The sequence below is a fragment of the Scophthalmus maximus genome, chromosome 1, assembly GCF_022379125.1.
Source record: "Scophthalmus maximus strain ysfricsl-2021 chromosome 1, ASM2237912v1, whole genome shotgun sequence".
Lineage (NCBI taxonomy): Eukaryota > Metazoa > Chordata > Actinopteri > Pleuronectiformes > Scophthalmidae > Scophthalmus > Scophthalmus maximus.
Genome location: NC_061515.1, coordinates 12,752,911 through 12,770,915, shown reverse-complemented (window position 1 = coordinate 12,770,915; position 18,005 = coordinate 12,752,911). Strand labels below are relative to the sequence as shown.

General features: G+C 43.1%; 3 protein-coding genes across 3 annotated transcripts; 1 reads left to right on the top strand and 2 right to left on the bottom strand.

The window, feature by feature from the left end:
- Nucleotides 1–12: 12 nt before the first annotated feature.
- Nucleotides 13–5,577, bottom strand: polr3c (polymerase (RNA) III (DNA directed) polypeptide C). The gene is made up of 13 exons (XM_035622620.2): nucleotides 5,421–5,577; nucleotides 4,256–4,402; nucleotides 3,482–3,746; nucleotides 2,717–3,027; nucleotides 2,519–2,623; nucleotides 2,124–2,297; nucleotides 1,985–2,036; nucleotides 1,825–1,885; nucleotides 1,582–1,732; nucleotides 813–914; nucleotides 681–730; nucleotides 394–543; nucleotides 13–293 (listed from the first exon to the last, which is right to left on the bottom strand). Exons 2-13 carry the CDS (start codon nucleotides 4,400–4,402, stop codon nucleotides 209–211), a joined length of 1,653 nt encoding a protein of 550 aa, XP_035478513.1. The 5' UTR covers nucleotides 5,421–5,577; the 3' UTR covers nucleotides 13–208.
- Nucleotides 5,505–12,026, top strand: rnf115a (ring finger protein 115a). Its single transcript, XM_035623315.2, has 9 exons — nucleotides 5,505–5,700; nucleotides 7,458–7,516; nucleotides 7,735–7,789; nucleotides 8,065–8,348; nucleotides 8,512–8,580; nucleotides 8,668–8,740; nucleotides 8,829–8,922; nucleotides 9,839–9,954; nucleotides 10,811–12,026. The coding sequence occupies exons 1-9, from the start codon at nucleotides 5,548–5,550 to the stop codon at nucleotides 10,928–10,930; spliced, it is 1,023 nt and encodes a 340-aa protein (XP_035479208.1). The 5' UTR covers nucleotides 5,505–5,547; the 3' UTR covers nucleotides 10,931–12,026.
- On the bottom strand, nucleotides 12,024–17,893 carry gba (glucosidase, beta, acid). The gene is made up of 12 exons (XM_035622741.2): nucleotides 17,748–17,893; nucleotides 17,389–17,460; nucleotides 17,105–17,296; nucleotides 16,861–17,007; nucleotides 15,270–15,403; nucleotides 15,018–15,190; nucleotides 14,848–14,937; nucleotides 14,592–14,739; nucleotides 13,839–14,063; nucleotides 13,246–13,409; nucleotides 13,034–13,150; nucleotides 12,024–12,804 (listed from the first exon to the last, which is right to left on the bottom strand). Exons 2-12 carry the CDS (start codon nucleotides 17,453–17,455, stop codon nucleotides 12,699–12,701), a joined length of 1,563 nt encoding a protein of 520 aa, XP_035478634.1. The 5' UTR covers nucleotides 17,456–17,460; nucleotides 17,748–17,893; the 3' UTR covers nucleotides 12,024–12,698.
- Nucleotides 17,894–18,005: the final 112 nt, after the last annotated feature.

Here is an 18,005-nt window from a genome sequence, read left to right as displayed (position 1 = left end):
CTTTGTCAAAAGTTTGTCTTACAGTTTTGTTCTTTAATGAAATTAAAAGTTTTGAAAAGTATTCCTGTTCCCCGCTTATTCATTTGCTGATGCAAGCAATAAAAATGAAATAATTTTGTTCCACTAAACTATGAAACAGTTTTACTTGGAAGCATTCATACACAAAAACTAATGACAAAAAGTACAATGCACTGCTCAAACGTGTGACTCAACTTGTGGAAGAGGCAGTGGAGTTGATGTAGGACTCTAGAAGAAAGATGGTTTCATCTACCTGGTTCTCGGCTGAATCTAACCTGGAAGAGAAAAAAAGAAGGAAAATAATAAGAATTGAAATCAAAGGTGTGAATAACATCTGCATAAAAATGGAATTACAGTTTTGTTTTGTCTCCCTACTTGTTGATATGAAGCCGTAAGCCCTCCAGCTGTTGCTTTTCAGGAGCTGTGATCATCTCCTCGACCTCTGTCAGCTGCTCGGGCTCGGCCCCGCTGGCCTGCAAAGATGCCAGGATTGCCTCGATTCGCTGGGATTTCTCCAGGAGACGCCTGTCAATCAAACACCAAATCAATCAGCCTATTCATCTGTGGCACGGCGTATAAGCTGCACAACTTTTAAAATTGATCACGTGAAATCCTCTGGCTGAGACAGAAAACATGAGGACACTCATTAATGAGACACTCACTTGTTCTCTTTGGCCTCAAAGAGGCGTCTGTCGATGAGATTGGCCACTGTCTGCACAAGAAAAAAAATTTACAAATCAAAAAGGCAGAAACTTGCATTGACAGAACAGGAGTACGTATGTTCACTGTTTTACCTTGAAGCAGTTCTGCAGCAGCATTCTTGCAGTTGGGAGTTGGTTTACGGTGTAAAGATAGAAGGTACGAGAGGGAGCATAGTCGGGCGTCTTTGGGATTTCCTGAAGAATAAAAAATATAACAGCTGTTCATCGAAAATGTGTGGGTGGCTTCAATGAGTACTGGCTGCTCCCATTAATCTCATCACTCAAATCTTCTGATTTTGCCAATTCCGTCTATCTGTCAGCAACTGAAATTTCCAGATGGTCAATTCTAGCAAATTCTCCCCGCAATGTTGTTCATAGAAGAACTAGTAATAAAAGATTATTCTACGATGGTTTAAAATCATCTCATTCACTAAGTGTATCTTAAAAATGAGTGCCAAATAATTTGTAAAGTAGGTTTTTGGATGAGATAGATTTGGATTAATCCTTCCCAGGCTCATGCTAATACACTTGAAGAGATCTGGAACTTGACACATACATCTGAAGCCATTACAGTGATCAGTATGTGCGCTCTTGTATTTGTCACAGTAACATAATCCTGTGCGGTAGCTGCTGAGAACGAGGACAGTTTTGGTAGGTTTTCCATGCTGTGTTCAGGTGCTTTTGGGAAAGAAGGGGAAAAAGCATCCCATCAATCAAAAGCCTATATAGTATGCTTAAGAAATGGAAAAAAAAATCATCTTCCTTTCTTTCTCTCTCATATCAAACTGCCGAAGGAGTTGGGTGATGGCTAAGGAAGAACGATTAAATGGGAGGTAATGGGAGAGTGTGTTCGTAAACGTACCTGTAGCTGGGCGAGGTTCTGTGACAGCAGCGTGTACAGCATGTCTTTAGCCTCCTTGGCTGGAATCATGGCAAAATCCTCCACCTGCTTCTGCTCCAGGTGACGTTTCCTTAGCAACAGGCGGAAAATGCGTGCTGACCGGGAGCCAAACCTGACAACAGATTAAAAGTGAATAAATGGAGGAGTTTTTAATAACAGAAAAATCACATATATACACACAGTTTAACACACACATTCACCCACCTCTCCTGTACTACAGACTCAAGTGTGGCCCGTGCCAGATTGGCCAGCGCTCTGTGTAGATCTGAGAGATGAGTTAAAAAAAAAGCATCTACAACCTTGTGTTTCATGAAATAAATGGTTCAAACCAGTGTGATGACTCTTGCTTTGATAGAAAGGATACTGACAACATACATCCCTCCTCCACTTTCACCAGCCTTCCCCACAAACTCCATCTAGGAAACGAAAAGGACAAGTGGTTATTAATAACAGTGGATATGAATGACGAACCCAAAATGCAACGTGCCTTGTGGAGGTCGTACCGGGTCATCCACCAACAGCGTGAGGTATTGGTCTAAGATGGGTCTGGCAATGTTGTAGTTGCTTGGGAGCGATCGGAAGATCTCATTGGCGGAGAGGGGCTTTGTGCAGGTGGCAATTGGCGAGGTTGTTACCTCACTCATCCTCAGCATAGTCCTCACTATCTCACTGCTGGTCTGGAGTTGTAAAACATAAAAATATGATAAACCATTGTAATCACAAACAACCAACTGAGCACAGAAAACCACAAACCTCATAAACATAATAATTATATTCTGATTGTAAATTATTCATGTGTTCATGGTTTAACGATAGCCACATGTTAGTGGTAAGCGAAGACAGGTCAAACTTTTTAAAAGTAGTTCTTAAAAACTAAGCCTTCAATTGTAAACCTGACCTGGTCCAGTTTGTTGGCAACAGCACTGATGATGGCCTGGTCTCTGAAGTGAAGATGGAACCTCTCAAAATTCACCTGCCAGTAAATCCCCTCATCACCGTGTGTCTGGACAAGAAATAATTATGCATGATAAATGACAGAAAGAGGAGGAAAGAAAAAGAAAACAGCAAATGTGTCGACTAAGGTCATAAAACTCACGTCTGAATCTAACTTTGCCTTCTTTGCATTCCTTTGGTCTTCTCCATCCTCACTGGAGAGCTGACGTTTGCCACGTCCACAGAGTGTCACATGTGGCACCTTGTAGCAGTCAGAGAAGCTCTCTGGTGTGGGCGGGGCAGTGCTAACACGGGCAGCCGGAGTAGCAGGGGTAGCAGGGGCAGCAGGGGCGGCCGGGGTCGTGCTGTCTGTTGTTCCTGCTCCAGGTAGTGGAGGGCAGCGCTGAAGAAAATGAGTCTCCACCAGTTTGGAGAAGGAGGAAGACACTTCACTGTAATCCATGCTGCGCCCATCTACAACAACAGGAAATACATATCTCACAATTATATTCAACACAAATCCCATGAAAAACAATAAAGTCATTGTATTTAAGTGAAAGTACAGTTGCTCTAAAGGCCACACATTGCTAACTCCAAAGAAACAACATGTCTAAAGAAGTAAAAAAAAATGCCACAAAAAATTTGTTACAATTTTTAAATATTCAAATTTGAATATTGGTACAACATAAAATCACTTTGAATAAGGGTCTTAATGGACCTTGGAGAACTATATTTTTGAAGAAGTGTTTGGCAGATTGCTACTTCCTTGTTCTGCCTTGTTTCCATCTTTCTGACCAAATTTGGAGTTTCTGGCTAATGTAACTACCATGTAACAATATTTACATATGTATATATGTATCCAAAATCAGGCTTCAACTTTTGGATGGTTACTACAGTCTTAGGCTGATACAGACAATGAGATACTGACCCTCCATGTTCTGGGTGAGGCGGTCGGCAACGGTCTTCACAGTGCTGCTCATGGTCATATGACCTCTCTGCAGCAGCTCCTCTACGATTAGCTCTCCGGTGTCGCCGTACAGGGTTTTCGCAGTGTAGATGTAACGTGGGTAGCGCAGAATGGTCAGAATCTGACTACAGCTGGTCTGGTACTCTGTGGGACTCCCAGGTCCTTTACGACCCAAGCTGAACACACAGGCCCCGTGCTGCACCAGCACACACAGACACTTCTTCACCTGCATTCAGAAAGCAAAGAGAGGGGTGTGTTACCTTCACAAGTCTCTTTAGCAACCAGATCACCAATCGTGTACACTGGCCATAATGTATTAGCATATGCTGTGCCAATCGTATTGCTCTGTAACCGAATTAAAACAGCAGTGTTGTCAGTAATCGCATTTTCCTGTAATATAAGAATCTGCTGTCTATCTTAGCTACAGATATACATGACATGTATATGTACCTGTCATCAGGTTTCTGGAGCAATAACTGATCGGGCATTAAAAGAAAAGAAAAACAAGTAGTAAATTTACTTCTGCTGCAGAATTATCAGGTAGCTACAGTTCATCTAAACACAGTACATATTACATCTAGAAATTGGTCATTTTTCCTCCAACATTACCTCAAAGTGTGAACTGCTAAACAGTGTATATGATGATAAATATTGAATGTATAATAATATTTCCATGATGTGAAGTAGAGATGTTTAAAAGCCTGGAGATACAGTAGGGAGAAAAAGGAGCGGTACCAGGTCCAGTGGCATGCCAGTCTCATGAACGATGGTTCTTAAGTTCTGTGCTCCACTTCTGAGCAGGTGTGTTCCCACTTTCTCCACCACTTCTCCATAGTGCTCCCGCAGCAGGAGACCACACAGACGCACCTCCTGGGCAGTCATCTGCACAGACAAACACACGGGAACACACGAATGATCACAGGCCTCACATATGGGAACGCTACAAGTTTTCAGAGGAATATCCAGCGCCTGTATCAACACAACAATCAATAAAACACTGAATTAAAGCATAGTTAGTAGCTTGCCAATTAAATACCGCAAAGACGCTTCATCCACAGTCATTGTGTGGGAGCTCAGGAAAAAGCGAACTGCAACGGCAGTTTTAAAATGATAAAGGTCTTTTACACAATGTGTGAAATGTATTTATTTTTATGATGGAGTAGGAGGGCTACTGTTGCTAGGTGAAAACAAACTGGTTGCTGTGTTCATATGTGGAGATCATCCTGGCCTCCGCTGTCTCGATCTTGACCTTTCATTTGAGTCCCCCCAATTATACAGAAATACAATAGGAAATCACTGCTTAGAAGAATCAGTACTGTGCAAGGGTTTTAAAGCAATTTAGATGTGTAAGTCAATCTGTAAGTATGACAACGAGCTCAAAATCAGTCCAAAAGAATAAACTCCTGAGATAGATGTGACGAGACGACATGAAGACACTGAGACATCATAAATCTGAGGAGAACTGATGGCTTTTTTTAAATGCAAAGTGTGGTGGCACCAAATATTGATTTTAGATTGTTTTACTTCCGTTTACTGCATTTATAATGAAGTTACTATTCATTGTGTTACTTTGAAAGTATCATTACTTTACTTGTAGTGCACAACAACTTGATCACACCACTACAGGCCATTCCCAACCATTAGAAAATAAGTCTCTTACATCCCTGAGTAACATTCTGCCTATGACTTACTTTATTCTTTCTACATTAGTGTATTGACGCGTGAACTGTTCAGAAACCTTTGTAGTGCTGTATGTAAATTGCCATGCAACAGTATCTAGTTTGAAAGGATGAAACAGCCGATTTCACCGTCACAGACCAAACACTGTTAGCACAGTAGCTAACAGCTGGTTCGCGTGAACAAACCGTCACTCGAAGCAGTGATTTTTCTCCTCACCAACCTTTCTGTCCGGAGGCAGTGGTCGTTCTTAAGCGTCCCGTGGACACACGCCGCTGCTGGCTGTTGTCAACACTCGCGGGGGCACTTCCGCGTTGCCTCTCTCCGCTCGGGTTTCCCCGGCGCGGTGCATGCCGGGCTGGGGGCGGACAGCTGTCGTCGTCTTGTGGAGGACCGACGTCAGTGTTTGTGCTGCTCTGGGGAAGATGGCGGAGGCTGCGGCTGTTCCCCCGCATCGATTTTTCTGCCACTGTTGTAAAGGAGAAGTAAACCCCAAACTGCCGGTAGGACGCACGTCGTTGTTTCCGCGTCGGTCACACTCTCTCGCGTCGCGCGTGCGGTTGACACGTCGGCCTCTGTCCGAAAGTCCGTTTGTTTCGCTTGGTCGCTGCAGCTAAACCCCCCTAGCTAGCCTGTTAGCATGTAGCATCGTTTGTTATTGTTAACTCGCTGAATAAACTCGTGACACTCGCGCGCGTCTTCGTCCAAAATCTGACATTAAAGGCAAGCGTGGACATGTGTTTGTTAGGTTTCACGATCACGACAGCTTTGTCTCGACACTCGACATCAGCTCGGGGTTGTTGTGTGGAGAGCTGAGAGGAAGGAGGTCTGTGTTGATACTCTGTCGTTTCATTTCGAGCATCGCTGTATTGATCAGTTGCGTGACATTGGGGTACTTTCATTTTCAAGCACGGTGTCTGGTAAAACACGCTCTTGGAGAGAAGACTTGGGGAATTTTCGGGAACAGGATTGTGTTCACTTTCAATTTTAAAGTGAGAGCAAAAGTAGAGTCCAGACTTCGACAGGTCCTGTCTCCTGACAGACTTCCATTGACTCTTGGATGCTGTTGAATTCTCGTCTACTGTCTGAACTGATAGTTGCCACATTTACTCTCAGTTGCCACTTTGTTTGATTCATCTAGCCAACGTGTATTTAGTCCAATACAACAGCCCTGTAACATTTTTGAGATATTGCGGTGAACGTTTTTTTTGATTTTTGCATTATTACATCGCCCAAATGATTTATCGGTTATTAGCAGATATGCTGAAATTGATCATTGTCTGCTGCCCAAATAGTAAGAGGTTACATATTTAGTCTGGAAGACAAAATATACCTAATAAAGTGGCAACTGAGTATAAATTGTGCAATGTGTGACTGGAAGTCATCGTGTGGATTAGTCAGTTCACCAGATTGGTTGTGAGTCTTTTTTATATGGTTTGGCTGAGGGTGATTCCCGCCTGCTCTGTCACTGACTCCTAACTGCTCGTCTCAGGCTCACACAATCCTGTGGCAGGTCTTCACTGAGTCAAGTTTATCTACGACAGTGTATCCCAAGGATCGTCTGTCAGTCATTGGTCCATTTATACAACAGATGGGGTAACCCCTGAGGAAATGACACTGAGCAGTTTTACTCCGAGAAATTTTAGTTTGTGACCCTCATACAGATACAGATGGTTTTATAAACCAACCTAGCAGAAGTTGTTCAATTGTATTCAGATAGCTGCAAAAAGAACATATTTCAAATATATAAGCCCCCCACCCCTGACATATATTATAAAACATATCTATCAATTTAATCCATCATAACACACTGCACACCTAAGGTGTGGTTGGCAGAACAGCTCTTCGTCCTGGGCCACATTCGTGAAACAGAGAGTGTCATACAAATCTGTCTGATACTATCCTCTTAAAGACAAACTGACACGTGTTCTCTTATTGTCAAAGCGAGTCAGCAAAAGGTCTTTAAAGTGTGATTCCATTCTAGGGCTGGGTGATAGAAAAAAAGTCTACATGTGTAAAACAACCTTGCATTTTGTTGTTCTTTGAGCTGCAATTTTTCTTGAAATGATTGCTTGGACAATACAAATATAACAGCAAAGGGGGGTCCTGATTCTACAGGGTGAGAATTATTTATTTTTAACGCTTTATATCATTGTTAACTGTATAGTTTGGGCTTTTGGACAGTTTGACACACCTTGCAAAGGACATTTTACATGTTTGCTCACCTGTGTGACCCAGTCTTTCTTGTGACTCTTTCCAGGAGTACATCTGTCCAAGATGTGATTCAGGGTTCATAGAGGAAGTAACAGAAGACTCCAGGTAAACGTTTTTACTGTTCTAGTGATCTGCTGTACATCACATCGATAGAAAACATGAGACGTTAAGGTCTGTTCGTGTTTGTGTGGTTCAAAAACTGGCTTCTGGGCTGTTACATGTGTGGAGGCTCACAGTTTATTCCCATAAACCTAAACACTGAACATGTGTATGTGGTTCAGTGGATGTTCCTAATAATGTATGTTTTCTCCCCTCTCCCTCAGTCTCCTAGAGGGTGGCGCAAACGGGATAGATGACACAGCCACACAGTTTGCAGAGGTACAAGCTGATATTAGGAGAATGGGTTGGGGATGGGGAAAATAGTATTGATTGCTATAATTTCATGTGTTTTAATAAACTAAATCTATTTTTGATTCCCCTGCTTTTTTCTCCTTTTACCTTTCTTTTGGTCCCTGTCCTTCATTTTGCTTTTGCTTTCTCTTATTTCCCGTTGTGCTTTCCCCTCCGTAATCCCACATTTTGTGTGAAAATCCATTCCTTTCTTCAAACCTCTACCTGTTTTCCCACCCTGTCTTATCTCGACATCCCCACAGCTATGGCACCTGCTGTTACTGGAGCGGCCATTTACCACAGACAATGACACCCTTGACTCAGAACCTCGGCTCCCTGGAGGACGCCTGGGGGGTCTCAGTGACCTGGGGGGACTGGGAGGGGGACCAATCGGCGGGTCAGTCCCAGCAGGCCTAGGGGGACCTATGGGGGGTCTACTAGGAGCTGGGGAACACTGGGGACCAGGACGCCCCCCTCGCCTGCACAGCCAGAGAAGATACCGGTCTAGGGGCAGCAGCAGGCCAGACCGCTCGCCCGCTGTGGAAGGGTGAGTAACTGTCTTCTGTCTTCCTCAACATTCTCTTGGCTTTCTTCCCCTGCTTGCTTACTCCCACTTATAATAATGACTGTGCTATTTACGAACCTTACTCTTCTTATTTTTGCAGATGACATTAACTGTTGAGTATTTTTCTCTTTTTTCTGTGTGCTAGGATTGTGCAACAGTTTCTTGCCGGCCTCTTCGCCAACTCTGGCGTCTCTGGCTCACCTCCGCTCTCATGGTAAGATGACATTACGGTATCATCCTCCACAGTGTCACTGTCGCAGTGTAATTTCTTATCAGCTTGAGTCATCTGTGTCTTTTTCAGGACAGGGATGCTGCACTCTAACCCAGGGGATTACGCCTGGGGACAGGGAGGGTTAGACGCCGTGATAACACAAGTAAACCAAACTTCTTATAACGTCTTACTTTGTGTTCGTGTCACTTTTTAAATTTTTCTTCAGTTAACCTGTGTGTGTGTTTGTTTAGTTACTAGGTCAGCTGGAAAACACAGGACCTCCTCCAGCAGAGAAAGAGAAGATCTCTTCTCTCCCAACTGTCAATATATCTCAGGAACAAGCAGGTCAGATTATCTTCTGTCTCATCATTTTTTTTATTTATCTGTACGTGCGTTGTTTATTGTGCATCCATAACTATAAAATTCATTATTTCTTGTGGCTGGAAGTAGATGATTTGCCAAGTACACACCCAGACCTTTTTATGAAATTATTCCTAAGTGTGTTTAAAGTCACTAAGTCCTTAGTGACTAACTTTAAAGAAGTAATCTATTTGAGGTTGTAATATTGAACGGTGCCTTATACATGATGTTTGCTCTCTAGTCACAAATCACTCAAGACAAAAGTCAGTGCTCCAACGAATAAACTCATCAGCCAGTCCTCTCCAAATCAGGCATTCTTTAGTTTTATATGCATTATATGTTTGTTATATACAGTATGTATACACAAGGACACATTCTCACCCTAATGGGAAACATTTAAAGATGTATACTTTCTGTAAAAGAAAATGGCTAGTAACACATTTGACTTTATGTAAATATATGCCTAGAAGTTGGTGCAGCATTTGGAACAACACAAACAGGCACCTCTGTTTATACGCTGTTGCCGTCCTGCCAAGAGAAACCTCTGTTTGGGATGAAATGTCCATTAACCTTGAGACTGAGAGTATCAACAATTTGTTCCATGAATAATTTTAAGATGAGCTGTAACTGTGTTGTTGGTCAGGCAGCGTCACTGCATATATGCAGCCTGTTGATTATATAGTATATAATGATTAATATAGGCCTGTGTGCTATTTTAGGCTTTTTGTCTCAGTTGTTAACATCCCTGCTAAGAAATGTAATGATGCAAACTCAGGTTTGGTTCTAAAGATTTGATTGATGCCTCCTCAGGAAAGTGTCAGATGATTATCTCTAGAAATAGTATATATAATAGTATTAATACAAAGTGAATGATTAAACATGTCTTCCATTTCTCTGTCAGACTGCTGTATGGAATGTCCAGTGTGCAAAGAGGACTTCACCGTTGGAGAGCCAGTCAGACAGTTACCCTGTAACCACTTCTTTCATTCAGACTGTATAGTGCCATGGCTGGAAATGGTAAGAAGAACGCTCATGAGATCAATCGGTAGCAGTGTACACAGTATATGTGCTCATGACAGTATTGGGACCTAAACGAAATTTGAACACATGCTTTGGCTACCGAAGTAATCCGCATAGAAAAATGGTGACGTTGTTGATTTAATTTATTTATCGTCCACAAATCCCATGAAGATGCTAAAACTGATAATGCAACGTCCCCTGTGTGTGACACTGAAGATAAATCTTAAATAATGGGCTTATGAATAATAAATATATTTTTTATTTAAAAAGCGAAATAATTCCCACAGAACAGCTGGACACCGCATGTTTTTTGCAAATGTGACTCAAAAGAGTAAATAATGCAACTATGGGATTCATTCAGTGCCCTGCTGAATATTTCCAGCAGCAGAACCAGGCGGTGTGGTAGTGAGTGACTGTAAAGAAACTTCTCCCCTGTCGCCCAGTGTGCGCTGTAGCTCATTAGATGTGTTCTTAATGGTTTTTGGACAACGATGTTGAACTATGACACAGAGAATTAAGCTGTGTCGAGCTTTGGCCACATGGTAAATACTCGTCAATCAGTCGAACCAATTCATTTCTGGCTTTTGTGCGCTCGCTAGATCTGTCAACAATATGTAAATATGTAGAATATTGCCAGCCATGTCCTTTGAATTATGTCTAATAGACGTGTGCAATACATTGTTGAATGCTAAATTTAAGATTATTTCAGTTCTACTCCACCATTCATTTGACATATGAGATATATGTTTTGTCTGAGCAGATTGTCAGACATGAAAACTAAGACTGAAATGCTTGTTCAAACCTGCCCAGAGCTAACGTTGTGTTGTGTACATTGTGTTTTGTGGCCACGCAGCATGACACATGTCCAGTGTGTAGGAAGAGTTTGAACGGAGAAGACAGCAGCAGCCAGCCCCCGTCAGAGCCCCCCTCCCTCTCCATGGACCCTCGCACACAGGAGAGATGGTCCTTCTGAGACACCCGCTGGTTCCATCCCTCGGTTCTCCCCGCCTACACTCACCAACGCACCGGGAAGACTTCCCTCTCTTCATCTCTATGGCAGTCATCATCATCTTTGTCTAAACATTCTTTTTGTATTTTTTATTTTCTATTTCAACGCCTTTCTCCTCGACCATGTAAACACATACTGGAACAGACGTCTTAACAGTCAGTTGAGGTCTGCCACATTTCTCTCTTTTTTTTTGCCTAATACAAACCAGCCTAGATTGATCATGATCAAGTCCATCTCCTTTTATATCTTTCTTGAAATGCACTGCTGCAATACACTCTTGTGGGGGAAATGCTAGACTTTATATCATGTACCAATCCCTCTCTACTCACCTGATGATTCGCTGAAACCTGCAACTGAGCCCTGTATGACATATGGGAATACAGTACGGTTTTTATTTTCCCCACTCTTGGCATCTACAGAGCCTGGGCCCAATAACATGCACACCCACAGCCCTGCAATAAATGTGAAGTTTATAAATGGTATAATTTGGGGTGAGATAGTTTAAGGAAGGTGCTGATTGACCTGTGGTTGTTTAATATGCTAGTGTTTTATTGGATTGCATTGTCAGGGTGTTTATGTTATAATGCCCATCCTCTGTAGTGCTGCTAATTAATAAAGAACAATAATAGGAATGTTGAGTTGCTGCTGTTTAATGGCAACAAATGTAACCTTCGACATCAAGTGAGAGCAGTGGGATTCCTCACACCTCCTGGGATTCTTCTACATCTGAAAACAAAAAAAACTAAGGGAATAAAATTTAAAAAACCTACAGAGCTCAACCCATTATCTAATGCTTTAGATTTCAACATACTCCTCCTGGTGTATATATAAAAAACAGATCCTTAGTCATTTTATCCCTTTTGTTTAAGATTGTCTTTTGTTTCACATTTTTATCACTTTTTTTTTGATGTAAATAATTTTAGTCCAACTACTTATGGTTTGCAAAAGGAAATAAAAACATTGAGAATGGAGACAAATGTGAAATACCTGGTTATTGAAACTGTATATTATATATATGAAAAAAATGTCTATGAGGTATTAATAAATGACAAAAAACTGATATTGTTTCATTTTAATTTTCTCACAATCCTGTGAATACATGTCTTTTTATATCCTGTCTGCACCCAAAGATACTTTCAGAGATGTGACATGTAATATTTTAGAAAACGATGCTTTACTAAAATTAAGACATTAAATAGCAACAAAGGAAGGCATTTACAAACTGTACATTATTTATATGATTTCTTCAAAGAGCATCTAATTACTTCTGGTTAGTTTATTACTTTCAGGTACCATTCCTGATGGGTACTAGTGCAGTAAAATGAATTCAAGGATTTTCAAAGTAAATCAAATGAGAAGAGGTTAATTTAAGTGACCACTGAAATCACTACAATAAAATCTAAGGACAGATATATTATATATAATTGCAGCAGTTAATTTAAAAAATGTATTAAAGTGGCCTGATTTTGATACTCAAAGTAATAACTGCTTTGATGATGTTCCAACATGAAATGCTTTCTCCATGGCATGTTGAACTTCTGTCGTTCTACTTCCCAAACAAACTCCTTTTCCATTTTCCTTGAAATGCACACACTCTTGTAGGGAAATGCTAGACCTCACACCATAGACCATTCCCTCTTGACTCAACCCATTCACTCATTGAATTAAAACATTCATGATGTGGTTCATGTTAAACAAACACACAGGAGACACGATGCTGTCGAATTCATGATCAGTGTGTGTTCCAAGCGAGTGTGAGCAATGAACGAGACGGAGCAGCGGAGGCGATGTAGCCCACGACAGGATCCCAGACTTCAAACTGGATTACTGATGGTGACCTACAAAGCGCGCGCGCACGCACGCACACGCACACACACGCACACACACACACGCACACACACGCACACGCACACACACACACACACACACACACACACACACACACACACACACACACACACACACACACACACACACACACACACACACACACACACACACACACACACACAGAGAGATTTAGATACAACCCATGATCATTGACACATATTCAATCTGACACTGTACCTGTTGAGTATGATGAGAACGACTGAGCCATCTGGTCTGATGAAAGCAGAGTATTCCAGGTCTGTTTCCTGACTGGCAGAGACCCCGACTCTCTGCGAGCCCTTCCACAGGAACTTACTGCGTCAAAACAAGTGGATTTAAGGTTTTTGTTAAAAACTGCCGCATCGTGAGGGTGGAGCAGGTGAAGTGGGCGCAGAGATCGTGTGTACTACCTGAAATGTGCCAAGCTGTAGAAGGTCGGCTGCTTGTAGAAGACGTCACGCCTCGCATCCACTATGACGGGGCTGTCCACAAAGTTTTTAACCCAGTTTGGCCCACCGGTCTGGTCCAGCGCCAGGTTCCAGTCCGTCCAGCCCACCACATAATGATTTAAGTCCTGCCACATAGAAAATATATATCTAGTCGGCGCTGTGTGACTTTGTTTGTCGGATGTGTTGTGTCGTGTAAATGAAACAACCCAACTGGAGCCTGGTGTTTTGATTAAGTGTCACAAGGACAACACATCTCCATAAACAAATCCCTCCTGAGTGTCAAGATGCCTCGAGGCTGAGTGCACCCAACGCCTTTAATGTGAGAGTGAAGATGGAAGAAACTAAACACCAGTTCCAGCTTGCTTTAAAAGGCCTGCAGGCATTAAGCTGGAGAATGTGCAGCAGAGTGCTGCAACACGTAAACCTGCGCTTCCGTACCAAGGGAGGTGACTCACCCCTCTGGTACGACTCACGGCTTTGTCAAACATCCCATCTGTTACGGCGGATCTGACTGAACACGCATAAAACTCATGCACAAGATAAGACGATCTCACCTGTATAATGTCACGCGCGTACTGCTCGGCCCGCTCCCAGCTCCCCAGCTTCACCCCTCTGTCCAGTGGGCTCCACCCGGCGCAGGCCTCTGTGCCAAACAGGTAATACTCTGGATACAGATGATGGGTGGTTCCCAGGCTCATCTCAGCCGGGACCAGGCTGTCCATGTACCAGTGGACTGCCACGCCGTGAATGTACCTTCCTGCATGGACATCGTTCAGGACCTGCAATGACAAGAGACGGAAAAAAAGAGGCTCCACATAAAAATTCAGGCGACACAGACGACCAGTGTGATTTTTCAGCATATGTGCAGTGTGACAAAGCACTGGATTCACGTATGGCTACAGTAGCTAGGAAGCTTATAAACTCGTAATAAGCAAGAGTTGATTTTTAGTAAAAACTTAATTTGACTTAAATAAATGTCAATGTTAATCCATCCATCCATTCATTTTCAGTCACTTATCTGGGTCCAGGTTGCATTAAGATAACTGATTATATTATTAGGGATCAAATAATGATTTCTATCCCAACGATGCTTCACCACAGAGTGGTGAAACACTCTTCTTTACTGCGTTGAACATACATTCATTATGTTTTTAAGATGATTTTGTGTTAGCTAATCCATTTTCTCTCGTTGTAGGATTCCTACTGTCTAATTCTACTGCGGCAGAGTTCTGATGTGGTTTCAGTAGTGTAGCCTCAGGTTCAACAAAGTTTACCGTGACCTTTCCCCACTGTGTCCTTGGACTCACCACTTTGGCCCAGTGCGGCAGCAGCAGACGGTTGTCATCCAGTATGAGGACGTGTGTGTGTTTGTACGGCGACGCACGCAGGGCGGGGCCCAGGTCCAGAGCCACCCAGTCCCGCTGCTCCTCAGGCGTGAAGCCCAGAGCCTGGAAACTGCAGTGAGACAAAGCTACTTGTCAGTCTGTTGTGAATCTCAGAAGCCATGAGGACTGTTAATATTGTTTCACATCAAATCCATCGCAAAACCAATCAAGGCAAGACCTGTAGTTTGTCATCTGTCCTGCAGAGGGCTCATTCCCTGTGGTCAAAGCCCAGAAGGTCAAGTTATATTTAGCATATTCCTCAAGGAACCTGAGAGGACGGATTAAAGAAACCATCAGAAAAAAACATGACATCTCCTCCTACACACTGACGTAAAATCCTCATGTCACCTGATGTAGTACTGAGCCCATGTCTTATGCTCTTTGCCGCCAGGCTGGCCCTTCAGGGAGCCTTTTCCTATGAGTGCACGGTTGGTCTTCATCCAGGCGGGGGCGCTCCAGGCACTGGCCAGCAGAGACAGGGGGCGAGGAGACAAGGCCTGGGCCCGCTGCAGGAGAGGGATCTGAGGAGAAGACGGGGAGGAGAGATAAGAGGGATGGACTGAAGGGCGTGAGAAAGAGATAGAGAAGAGAGAGAAAGACCTTCAAGTTGATATCCTCGTGGGCCAGAGAGAAGTTGTCCAGGTTGTAGTCTCCAGGGGAGTCGGCGTAGGTGTACAAGCGGGTGGAGAAGTCACAGCTAGCCATGGGGACGCGCACGACGCTGTAGCCGATTCCTGCCAGAAACACAGCATCAGCAAAAACAACTGTGGCTGAGTGATCATCACTCAATATGAAAACTAATCAACATGCTCAATTTCTCAAACCCAGTGGATTAACACCACTCCTCACTTAATCCCTCACGGGGCTGACAGCTGCAACAACAGCAGCCTGTTTTACCTACATTTGAAGAATTGCTATATAAAGCTTGACTAAACATTTAGTTCTCCATGTTGAAGTCTTCTGATTGTACTTGGTTGATCTGGGTTTTGGTCTGAGAGTTAACTGCCATAAGGGGGTAATGGCAGGGGAATCTTTTTGTTTCTGTACACACATATATACAGTATATATTTCCTGGTTGCTATGTGAATATAATCGGTCATACAATCGACTTCAAACCCGGCGGGTGCACTGCAAGCGCGCTGCCATTACCATGGCAACCATGTTTACTTTTGAAGAGTTAACGTGACACAGGACTGGCGATTCCAAACATGACTCCGACCAAAAATGAGGAGCTACCAAAAAGAGGGGCTGGTAATTCATAAGAGCAGATGATCACCATTTTTTTTTTAAACAACTCAAATCACAACCATGTTAAATGTTTTTCAAATTTCTGATAAATCAAATTAATTATTCTGGTGAAGTTGTAACTAAACAAGGTAAAATTTTACTTTTTCTATTCAGCATTCAAACAATAATTGACTGACTTCTTCTGAGTAGTTAGAACTCTTTAAAATCACTTAAAAAATCACTTGATTAATACACTATAATGTCTTGTATATCTGCATACAACAACATTATTGTGTGTTATAAACCATTTAGTTAACATTTATATAGTACTTACTATGCTACTTAGGAAGGGGGAAGTAACATTTTACGCAGATATTGAAGCTTTTGTTCATATTTATGAGTCTGGTCTGGTGAAAATACAACAGTGGAACGGTTTATCAGTCTGCACATTAGTTTGAATATATTGTTATGGGCCCTGCGATAGGCTGGCGACCTGTCCAGGTTGTACCCCGCCTCTCGCCCAATGTCAGCTGGGATTTGCTCCAGCCCCTCCGCAACCCTTAACTGGATTAAGAGGTAGACAATGGATGGATAGATGGATATTGATATGAGTGTTTATGTATATTTTTTACATTCAAAATTGCTTTATTGGGAAAATTGTAAACCATATAGCTCAGCTTCGATGACAGCTGATACAAGTCACACTGCACAATGTAGATCCTTGTACATACAGACTCCCCATACATGACTGTATGAAATAATGTTTTCATGTTGGTTCTGTTACTTTGTGCAAAACACAGAATACTGTGCGTTAATATTGATAAAATGCAAAAAATACCTGCATCTTGCATCTATTTCCTGAATATTCCAGGAAACAACATTGAAACATTCACACTTTTCTGATGCATTACTCTGCTATTTCAGAGCAGCTCCATGTGGAAGGCGGTGGCCACATGTAATGTACCTTCACTGGAGAAGTACTGTCGCAGCAGCTGGTCCCGAGCACCGGCAGAAAGGGACAGGATGTTGATCGCCGCCGCGTCGGTCATGGCTCCACCGAATCCCCTGATCCTCTGGTACTTCTGGTAGGGAACGATAGTCAACCTGAGGCCTGACAGAGACACACACAAGAGAGACGTTCTGCACTTGCGCCGACACCACCGACATCCACCAACATCCAACGACGAGCGCCCGCCCACATCACTCACCGGCCCCGGTGCTGTTCGCCTGGACCCGACCCTGGCCTGGTTGCAGTCTGCTGCCTGCCATGCTGCTCAGGTAGGAGGAGTACTGCCCCGCTGGGGGCAGAGTGACTGACCCCACACTGTCACAGTGAGTTGCGTTACACTCACACACCACCGAGCCATGGCCAAAGTTCCTGGCAACACATGTGTTGCTCTCTGTTGAGGGAAGGAGACATAAGACACAAGGACACGAGATCTAGGTGACTGCAGCAGATTAACAGTAACAGTGTTGTGTTGTGTTGTGTTACCTGTTGAGAGGGTTGTTGTGAGGGAAACAATGGTCAAAAGTGCAACTGTTGGCAGTGACAACGCCATTTTATCTGGCAACAGAGTAGATCCAGTTTGATTTGAATTAAACATGGGTTCATATAGTCAAACACAAGTAAACAATCACCCAGCGGCTACTTATTTAGCACAAACAAACAAACAAACAAACACGCGCGCGCGCGCACGCACGCACACACACACACACACACACACACACACACACACACACACACACACACACACACACACACACACACACACACACACACACACACACACACACACACACACACACACACACACACACACACACACACACACACACACCAGATCGTCTCACCTTCATGTCCTGTGCGTTATTGAAGACTGCCACACTCCACCAACACACCTTACTTTTGTCCAATCGGCCACACCAGTGAGTATTTCCTCGTACGGGACTCCTAATATGTCATGTGACCTTGCAACCTGTCACGTGAACACCTATGCAGCAGCCAGTGTCAGCAGGCAGGGGGCGCTGTACCTTCGAATGGGTCATATGAGATCAAATGAAAAAATTTAATTAAACGTGGCTCTATTGACCCTTTGGACTATTCTGATC